Source organism: Homalodisca vitripennis, unplaced genomic scaffold, assembly GCF_021130785.1.
Source record: "Homalodisca vitripennis isolate AUS2020 unplaced genomic scaffold, UT_GWSS_2.1 ScUCBcl_5793;HRSCAF=12692, whole genome shotgun sequence".
Classification (NCBI taxonomy): Eukaryota; Metazoa; Arthropoda; class Insecta; order Hemiptera; family Cicadellidae; genus Homalodisca; species Homalodisca vitripennis.
The window spans coordinates 11,155-21,079 of record NW_025781903.1 but is presented as its reverse complement, the minus strand read 5'-3'; the positions used below and the strand labels follow the sequence as shown (position 1 = coordinate 21,079).

Here is a 9,925-nt window from a genome sequence, read left to right as displayed (position 1 = left end):
TTTCTAAATAAGTAACTAAATAAATGTAGGTGCTAAAACTGCTGAGAGACAAACATGGAGTAATGAAATGCAATGCTTATGCTTAAGTACGACATATGTTAGTATACCAAGAAGATTAACTGCTATAGGGTATTTGAAAGAAGTTCAAACCTATTCTCAATAATGACGTGCTAACACTGTTATTGTCCGATTCTTTAAATTAGAGACTAAAAGAAATCCATCCTTAAAATTGGTACTAAACTTATCATATAAATTATGTAAGATATGGTATAATTAATCAATCGAAACTATTAGAACATCCCAAAAATTGTTTTAATAAAACATTAAAGTTTAAAGTGTTTAATCAGTTTGTGTAACATCCTGAGCAGTTATGTGTTTTTTTTTATATATCTCAGCTGTATTCATTCACTGTTGATGCCAGTGTCTGGTGGTGTAGAGCTGTATTCATTAACTGTTGATGCCACAGTGTCTGGTGGTGTAGAGCTGTATTCATTCACTGTTGATGCCACAGTCTCTGGTGGTGTAGAGCTGTGTTCATTCACTGTTGATGCCACAGTGTCTGTTGGGGTTGTGTTTTCTTCTTTTCCTTTCTCCTCACTTCCCGAATCTGTGTTTGGTACTACACTTTCCGTGATAGCCGTACTGATCCTCATCTTCCTAAAAAGCAGCAATAACTTTTATTTTTGTAATTTTTCTATATCCAAATCACCAATAAGCCTGAGCAGACATTACTGCCCTGTTAGTGACATTACTATATTGTAGAGCATGCATAATGTCTAAGTGACTAAGATGAGGTAACATGACCTATTCTAAAAACCCGCTTAGTAAATTGAGTAAGCTGTCTTAAAATTCCACAGGGTCATCGAAAGAGCTGCCTCTTTTCATAAACATCTTATCTTTCATAGAAACAGCAATCGCTGAGTTAAAGAGGCTTTGCAGAAAAACTTATTACTTAGCGGATTTTTTGTTTGGCCCAGCAGATCAAAATATCTTTTCCTACTGAAATATATACTTACCTATATATGACTCCAATAAAAATTGGATCACATAATGTACTTGCTCCGCAAGGACTCGAACCAGGATCTTTCAATTACCGGGCGAGTGCGCTACCACTACACCACAACACCCGTACTTATACGGTTCAATTATTTTGTATTTGGCCGTTTCTTTCACATATTTATTTAAATAACCAAACTAACATATGATTGAAAACCAAATACCTGTTTGATTTACATTCATTAAATTAGTACAAATGGCAATAGACTTGTAATTTGCTGTAAAGTGCTGTAATTTCAGTAGACTGTTTTTTGTGATTCAATGTTTATTGCCATTTATATAAATTTTATGAGAATATATATTTTACACACACACGCGCGCGCAAAGTATAACCAGGTTTAACTTGATAAAATGAACTAATTTGAATTATACGAAAGAAAAATATTTGGTGTTTTACTTGATGAAAGTGGAAAATGAACACAACAGCTTAAAACAAAATTATATTTTTTATATGTACAATAATAAACCTTTTTAACACTTTTTGATATATTTTTTTTATTTCGTGCAATGTATATTTCAAATTCAAAGAATTCATCATCAGGTATTGATGCTGAAATACAATTTAGAATCCGATGAGCTTTGAATAGTTCTATTAAATAATGCAGTAAGTTTATCAGTTTTACGTTGCATTCATTAATAAATACATTAATAGTTCGTAGTAATCATTCGTAGTAAAATTCAATCCAGTATTTTACCATATATTTAATCTCTTTGCCACGATTGTTTGACGTTAGAAGCTTTTAGTGTGTTAAAGTCAACTTAGCTACTAAGAGCAAATTATGAATTGTTTTTTAAAATTTTGACAACTTTTACATTGGAGCTTAAATAATCCTAACATGAAAAATTCTACAACCAAGGAAAATCTGCAGAAACAAGGATAGATCCAGATGGTGCGATATTTCGGACAACATTTACGTCAATACTAATGTGAGTAATCTGATAGGACAGTTAGAACACAAATCATTGTACAAAACTATTAGATTAGACAAACGTTTCTTCATTTTCCTTATCATAATATAATGTTGTATGTTATTGTGGTTTATATTTTCCTTTTAAACTCACCTAACAGATATTTCATTAATGTCAACTTTCTTTAGTTCAGATCAGATGTTTATATAACGGTTTGTTTACGTTTCGGTAACAGGTTTCATAACAGTCTTTTAAATGTACAATAAGTGTTAGACTACTTTGTCTTTTATATCTGCTCTGCTAGCAGTAACAGTTGTTTACACGGTTTAGTAAGGGTTGCACGTGTCCAGTTACACACTATAAATATAAAAAAATTGAAAATAGTGCTTAAATTAATTAAACATATGGATGTGCTGTCAAGTATTATTTACATAGAACACTTAATTACATTTGACAGGCTCTTTCAATTAATATTTCACAACTTTAGAGACCAGGATGGGATTTTTCGTTACTTCAAAGACCTGTGGGGCGTAGCCCGGAGGGATTTTCGAAATAGTAAGAATAGGCCTATATTCATTCCAGGGACCGTAAGAATGTCCATGTAAGATTTCAGTACATACGTTGAAAAGCATACACGTGAAAAAGAAAAAAAAAACAAACAAACGCGCTTTTCGTAAGCTTTGCACATAGCACTTGTGGTTCAAGTGAATTATATTTCCAACGCCGGTGTAGAGTAGGTCCTGTTGCCACGATCAAGAAAATCTCTGTTTATAGCCATTGTACACGTACATGTACTTTATTATAAAGTGGTCAACACTCAAGCTTTAAGTTCAACAAGAAATTTATCTTAAAGACAAATGTACATCATAACTTATCACCTTCAAATAGTGTTTGGCTATATAATATACATAACTGTCTCGTAATTGCAGTTTATAGTGTGCAGGCACTTTGAAAACCCTTTATCTTTTGCAGCGCCGCTTGGTGGCGAGTTACATCAATGGACTGGCATATAAACTTTCTCCGTGGAAAAATACATATACATCCAAATTTTCATAATGATCTGTCAAATAGTTTACGATTCTATAAAGGACATATAAGTTATATTAGGATTAGGATTATACATACTTGCAATTATCAACCTTGTACGGCCAATCGCAAACGTTTATGTCTGGATTAAATGCGGTTCCAGGACCACAATCCTTAAGAACTTTATATCCATGGTCACATTGGTAGAACTTGTAGCAGCTCGTCTCGTGCGGGTAGTAGTTACCATGATCACATTTACCTTTCAAATAAAAAAAAAACTTTCTAAGCACGAAATTGTACCCCATATTTCTGTTAGTAGGTAATATAAATAAATACAAATTTGGTATAGTTTCTTACTACTAGTACACAGTGATATAAGCGTAATTTTAAAATAATGCGAAGGAAGGAATTATGACAGATTTATAAGGGGGACTTACTTTGCATAATATCTGACGGAGTAAACTAATTTTAATGAGATAATACTGTAAGTACAGTAGTATGACCAACTTTTTATTTCTTAGCATCAACATGCGTACGCTTACAAATTTATTTTAAATTCTACACACATATTTGCAAAATGTGAAATGTGCCCGTCTTTACCTAAACCGATAATGGCAAAAATGCAAAAAATATTTATTGACAGCCCGTGCTAATTGTTTAAGCAATTAAAGAGGAAATACTGACTTCAGAAAGACAAAAGTCCATTTCAATGAAATATTTTTTCAAATTAAGATTGGTAAGTTAAGACACAATATTCACCCGCTAAATACGGTAATTATTTCTAATAATGACCATTAAAGTTTTTAATTTTAATGACGAATGTTTTATTTAGAAAAATTAAAATAAATAAATAAAAAAAAAAAAAAAAAACGGTGTTGTTACTATATTCACTGATGGTGCCACATTATTTCTTGGGATTGGATTATTTTCTTTTTCTTCTTCCTTGTTTCCTGGTTTTGTGCTTGTCACTTTACTGAATACAGTATGCCGTATAAACAAAAATGTTGAAATGCGTCAAAACGTATATAACTAATTAACAATTATTTGTAAAACTAAATATGTAAATGTGTTTGGATGCTGTATGTATAGCCTACTGGTATAACTTTTGTGTACTATATCAGTCAAAATAGGTATAGGCTATTAGTATTTACACTTCTTGTTAATCCTTCTAACAGAAACGCCTAGATTACGTAAATCATACTTATTGCATTAAATGTTTGTTCTTAATTTAAATTATTAACTTGGAGGAAACAAGTAATTATAAAATATAGCGTACTCTTATTATATATGTATATATATATATATATATATATATTATATATATATATATGTGTGTGTGTGTGTGTGTGACATTATAGATATGAACTTAAAAAATTGAAATTATATAGGGAATGGAAGTAATGTAAAGAATATCAATTCAGTACAAATAATATTTTTCAAGCATGCAGCATGCTCTGCTCAAAAAGCAAGAGGATGGCACCTTTGGTACCTAAAGTATTTACATTATAGCAATTGAGCACCATGTCTGCAGAGTCTAATTTATTACTAAAAATTTGTCTAATTTCAGAAACATTTAAATAGCAAGTTTTTAAGTACTTATACCCGAATAAACAAAGAAAAGGTTTAAACTGTTTTCATTTGATAAGCCAGAATGAGTTATAGAACAGTATCCTCTTGTTGTACTTCTACCTGAATCTTAACCAGGTTGGCGCACGACGGACCTTTTAGTGTCTTCACCGGCTTAGTTTTATACCTGTAGATCGTATAATACTATAGGTTCATCTGTGTACTTTCGTATAGCAGAAGATTATTGGTCTTGTCCATTTTGTTGTGCAATTTACAGTGATCAGTGAGCGATTTATTTTGAGTAATTGGCGGGAATGTTAATCACGCGATAAAAACTGTTGTTCTGTAATAGCTAAAACTCAGCTATCGCACTATAAGTTAGTGCAAAAATACTATTAGAAATAATTCTGAGAAGCAACTAACTTTGACACTCGGATATCAAAGTTTTTATTTATCAATAAGTGTCCAACAGTTACGGCCCATCTCAATATTTAGCCTGCTATCCCTAAGATAATGAAAAAGTAGTAGGCCTACGGTAGTTTAACAGATTGTAAATTACGTAGAAAGAGAATGCAGTTTGCCAACCACATTATCTGGTTTCAGAAAAGGATAGAGCACATGCACTGCCTTGGTAAATCACTTCCTTGATTTGTTTGATGCAAAAGATAAAGGTAAATATAGTTCAATGGTAATGCTGAACTTTGATTCAAAAAATCATACATAAACTATTGATTACATGATGAATTTTTTTATTTGGCAATCGTGTTTGGAAATTGTATCTGAAAGATATATGCCATGTGACAAGATTGGGAACGTGAACACCTTCTACGTTTTTAACGGAGAGGGATGCGTCAGGGGAGTTGTCTCGGCCCTTCGATCTATAGCGTAAACACTAGTGGTTTTATTTAATGTGTGCGGAATTGTGGAGAAGGTTTGTATGCAGATGACTCACAGTTGCACTTGTCCTAAGATCCTGGCATTGATGATGCAATTTCTCTGAAAAACTTTGATCTTGGGAGTACAAGCCGGTGGTTTGATGAGAATGGCCTTAAACTCAATGTGGGCGAATTGTGGAGAAGGTTTATACGCAGATGACTCACAGTTGCACTTGTCCTAAGATCCTGGCATTGATGATGCAATTTCTCTGAAAAACTTTGATCTTGGGAGTACAAGCCGGTGGTTTGATGAGAATGGCCTTAAACTCAATGTGGGCGAATTCACTGTGCATCTTGTATCACAAAACTTAGTGTTGGCCCTTTGTGGCAGAGGTTTGAGTTTCACTCTAGGTGGTGAGAGTTTGGTTGAAAGCCGGTGGTTTGATGAGAATGGCCTTAAACTCAATGTGGGCGAATTCACTGTGCATCTTGTATCACAAAACTTAGTGTTGGCCCTTTGTGGCAGAGGTTTGAGTTTCACTCTAGGTGGTGAGAGTTTGGTTTGAAAGCCGGTGGTTTGATGAGAATGGCCTTAAACTCAATGTGGGCGAATTCACTGTGCATCTTGCATCACAAAACTTAGTGTTGGCCCTTTGTGGCAGAGGTGTGAGTTTCACTCTAGGTGGTGAGAGTTTGGTTGAAAGCCGGTGGTTTGATGAGAATGGCCTTAAACTCAATGTGGGCGAATTCACTGTGCATCTTGCATCACAAAACTTAGTGTTGGCCCTTTGTGGCAGAGGTGTGAGTTTCACTCTAGGTGGTGAGAGTTTGGTTGAATGTGACAGCGTGAATACTCTCGATGTCTTGCTGAACAGAGACCTCGCATTCTCCGATCGTGTCCCATGCGCTATTTAGCGTGCCTCTGATAGCTAAGGCACCATCTCAGGCCCAATACTGCACACGCTATGTCGTTCATTCACTCCACTTTTCGAAAGTAAAGTTGGAGTTAGAGAGGAGGAGTTTTTCATACTTTGATCCTAATTATTTAACGTTCTCCCCGACCATATTAATAAACTTCACCATGAATATTTTAAAATTAGAATTAAGGATTTTAACTATTATTAGACTTTAGTTAGTGCAAAGTTACATTAACGATAAAAAGATTGCTTAAAACCGTTATTTGTTGTAATTTTCAGTTTATATTTGTGTAGATTTTAAGCCTCTGTATAAAAAGTATGATTTTTATTGGCCTAATGTATTCTGAACAGCAGTCTGTATATTGAGAAGCGCTTGAAAATAAAAGGCACACGAAGTACACTCAAACAAAGTTCACATACGCCTGCAAAACCATTGAAATAAAAACTGTGTTATCAAGTGACAGATATCAAACTATTATCAGATTGCAGAATGTACTTCCTCTGTGTTAAGAGCACTATGTATAATTGTATTTGGATTGAACTTTTATCCAGTTCTGAGCCCCTTTTGATTCCCAAATTCAAACCTCTAGATATAAGCAAAGTTGGTTAAAAATCGATAAAATAAGAAAGATGAGATGATATACATTGTCAAATTACTATGCATGAGATCCATACTCCGTTTGTCTCATTTTTAGTAATAAATATCAATAAAAAAACTCCTCTTCTTTAGCTTGCAATGTAGATAATATTGGAGTTTAAAACAAAATATTCAAATATTGTATGAAAAATCCAACTAAATAATTTCATTAATAACAAGCCCGGAGCAACAAACATGTCAAAACAGCTGATGCCTATTAAAGACAAAATGTGTGTTGCCCCTGGCTGATGCAAGCATACCTTTAAAGTGGTCGTGCTCACTTATGGGTCGACTGTGCAAAATAGTTAGTAAACTGTAAAGGTTTATATCTGATGCAAAATAGCTGATGTCTCTCAACTGACAATACTGTTTGTCGCTCCCTGCTTGAGCAAGCATACCTTTAAAGTGGTCGTGCTCACTTATGGGTCGACTGTGCAAAATAGTTAGTACACTGTAAAGGTTTATATCTGATGCAAAATAGCTGATGCCTCTCAACTGACAATACTGTTTGTTGTTCCCAGCTTGAGCAAGCATACCTTTAAAGTTGTCGTGCTCACTTATGGGTTGACTGTGCAAAAATGTTAGTACACTGTAAAGGTTTTAGGCTGATGCAAAATAGCTGATGTCTCTCAACTGACAATACTGTTTGTCACTCCCTGCTTGGGCAAGCATACCTTTAAATTTGTCGTGCTCGTTTGTGAGATGACGGATTTTGTTAGCTAAACTGCCATTGAAATTCTAATAAAAATTGAAACTAGTTGTTGTCTTGTAAATGTTTTATAAATATACTGGTTTTATTGTTATTTGACTTTACACATTTTCAATAGGCGCCAATTTTCAATAAGAAAACAAGTAACACAACTAAATTCTTGAATTTTCCTCATATTAGTAATAACCTAGCCTATAGGCAAAGTTTGGAATCTGTAGATTTACTAACTCTAGAGATAATAATTGTTTTATAAAACACAAAAATGGTTGCTAGCAGCTAAACAACATAACTATCGACCTATGTTTTATGGAAGTTTTTTTGGTTGAAACCGTGTATATATACACAGTATATGAACTTTGAAACTACAGTAGGAGTGGCTTTGGGCTCTCGTATCATGTTCGACAAAGTTATGTAGGAATTTTCAAACCATGAGGTCAATTCAACAAAGCAGTTGTGACTAAATAATTACGGCTATCCTGCAAAAGTAGCTTCCAAATATCCCCGAATCGACTGGAAAGCCCACCCCTTTGTTTTGCGATTAATAATGCTAAATATAAAGTCCTAACTAGTCCGCAGACGGAAGCGCATAGGCCCACTTTGCCCACTTTTTATTTGACTAAAATAAATTACAAATTCAAGAAACGTGCAGTCTATCAGTTAGCAGGTGGCAAAGCAGCCATTCTTTTACAACAATACTGATGCTATAACGTAGTTTTTCTACTTAAAATAAAGATATCTTAAGAATAAAAGGTTACCTCTGGATGATGCCATTACATAATTAGTGAGAAAAAGAGTTGAAGAAATGGTTGAGAAGATTAAATTCCACATTTTACGGCTTGTACCTGGAATAATAAAACAACAGGGTTCATTGTAAACTGACATTGAACATTTATATTATCATTTGATGTAGGCTAATACATAGATGAAACGTATAGTTTGAGACCTAAACGATGATGAAAAGAAGTAACAGGATGTATAGTACTAAATATACTTAATTTATTACCAAGTTAGTTTTTAAAATCGATGAGATCCTAGCAACCACTAGACCAATTAGTTTTACTCTTGAGGTGTCTATAAAAAATGATTCAGGAAACAAATAAATAGAAGTAGTTTTATTCAGTACTTTTTTGGAAGTAGCTTATACTATGTGATTAATTTTCTTGAGAAATCTTTTTAGAATCAAAAGTCGCGAAAAATGTATTTATACGCATAATAATGTATGGCATAGAGACTATACATAATTCATTTGTTGCCAAGTAATAAACAAACACATTTTAAGAATTAATGTATGGCAAAATTAATTAATTATAGTTTTAACTATCGTATGCTATACATGAAATTATGAAAATAAACAATAAATATATATGAAAGTAATACTTAACAAAGTCTGAAAAATTAGGCAAACACCTGGTACCGTACCTTTCACTTGAATACTTCTTGCTGTCCTTACAACCACAAAAGGAAATGTGTTCATTTTTTTGTACAATTTATTATTCAGAATTAATTATCAATATCAAAATTGTTAACTTCATACCCACGTTGACATTAAAAAAAGATAGCATACAAAATCAATATAGCATTCAGGAAATAAGAATTAAAACGGTAAAGAAACAATTGCGTTTAAAGACTTATTGGCTGGGTAGCAAATAACAGTTAGACATGTGCATGATTGTAGAACTTCATCATCGATTAAATCTCTATAGAAGTAGTGAAATGAAAAACGTCTGTAATCTATTGTTTAGTAAGTTATCTTCCATTAAACATAATAACCTTTTGTACATGAATAAGTAAAGCTTGTGATCGTAAAATATCATATAAAATATGACGTAAAATTTACATAATCAAATTTTCTTTGAAATAAAATGTAAATTAAGATGAGAAGTAAAATCCCACATAGTCATCTTCTATTATTTCAGTTTAAAATGTGTATAAAAATCTATTTTAATCAAATAAGAAACCTGAACGTTTTCTACAAAATGGTGTGATACTGAAAATGGCCAAGGATAACAGTATTTTAAATATTTAAAATAAATTGAAATTTATTGAGAAAATCCATGTTTATACTTTATTTTTTTCAAGTGATCTTGTATAACGGAAAATTTCGAAAAGGTTTTGAAGCTCTAAATACATAATTTTGAATATCTTTAAAGTAAAGTAAAATTCTCCATTTTAAACTGTTTGTAATTTTCATTATTTATAGATTTGGAGTGATATTAAACATATATAGCAC

General features: G+C 32.8%; 1 protein-coding gene across 1 annotated transcript; it reads right to left on the bottom strand.

Moving 5' to 3' along the window:
* Positions 1–290: 290 nt before the first annotated feature.
* LOC124373515 lies at positions 291–9,254 on the bottom strand. Its single transcript, XM_046831874.1, has 4 exons — positions 9,115–9,254; positions 8,451–8,537; positions 3,091–3,250; positions 291–657 (listed from the first exon to the last, which is right to left on the bottom strand). Exons 1-4 carry the CDS (start codon positions 9,167–9,169, stop codon positions 402–404), a joined length of 558 nt encoding a protein of 185 aa, XP_046687830.1. The 5' UTR covers positions 9,170–9,254; the 3' UTR covers positions 291–401.
* Positions 9,255–9,925: the final 671 nt, after the last annotated feature.

Bases quoted from the DNA above. Each gene is read 5' to 3' on its own strand.
- LOC124373515 (XM_046831874.1), bottom strand. From the start codon at position 9,169: ATGAACACATTTCCTTTTGTGGTTGTAAGGACAGCAAGAAGTATTCAA. The intron at 8,538-9,114 runs GTACGGTACCAG...TTATTATTCCAG, and splicing joins AAGAAGTATTCAAGTGAAAG to GTACAAGCCGTAAAATGTGG. The intron at 658-3,090 runs GTATGTATAATC...GCTGCTTTTTAG, and splicing joins TACAAGGTTGATAATTGCAA to GAAGATGAGGATCAGTACGG.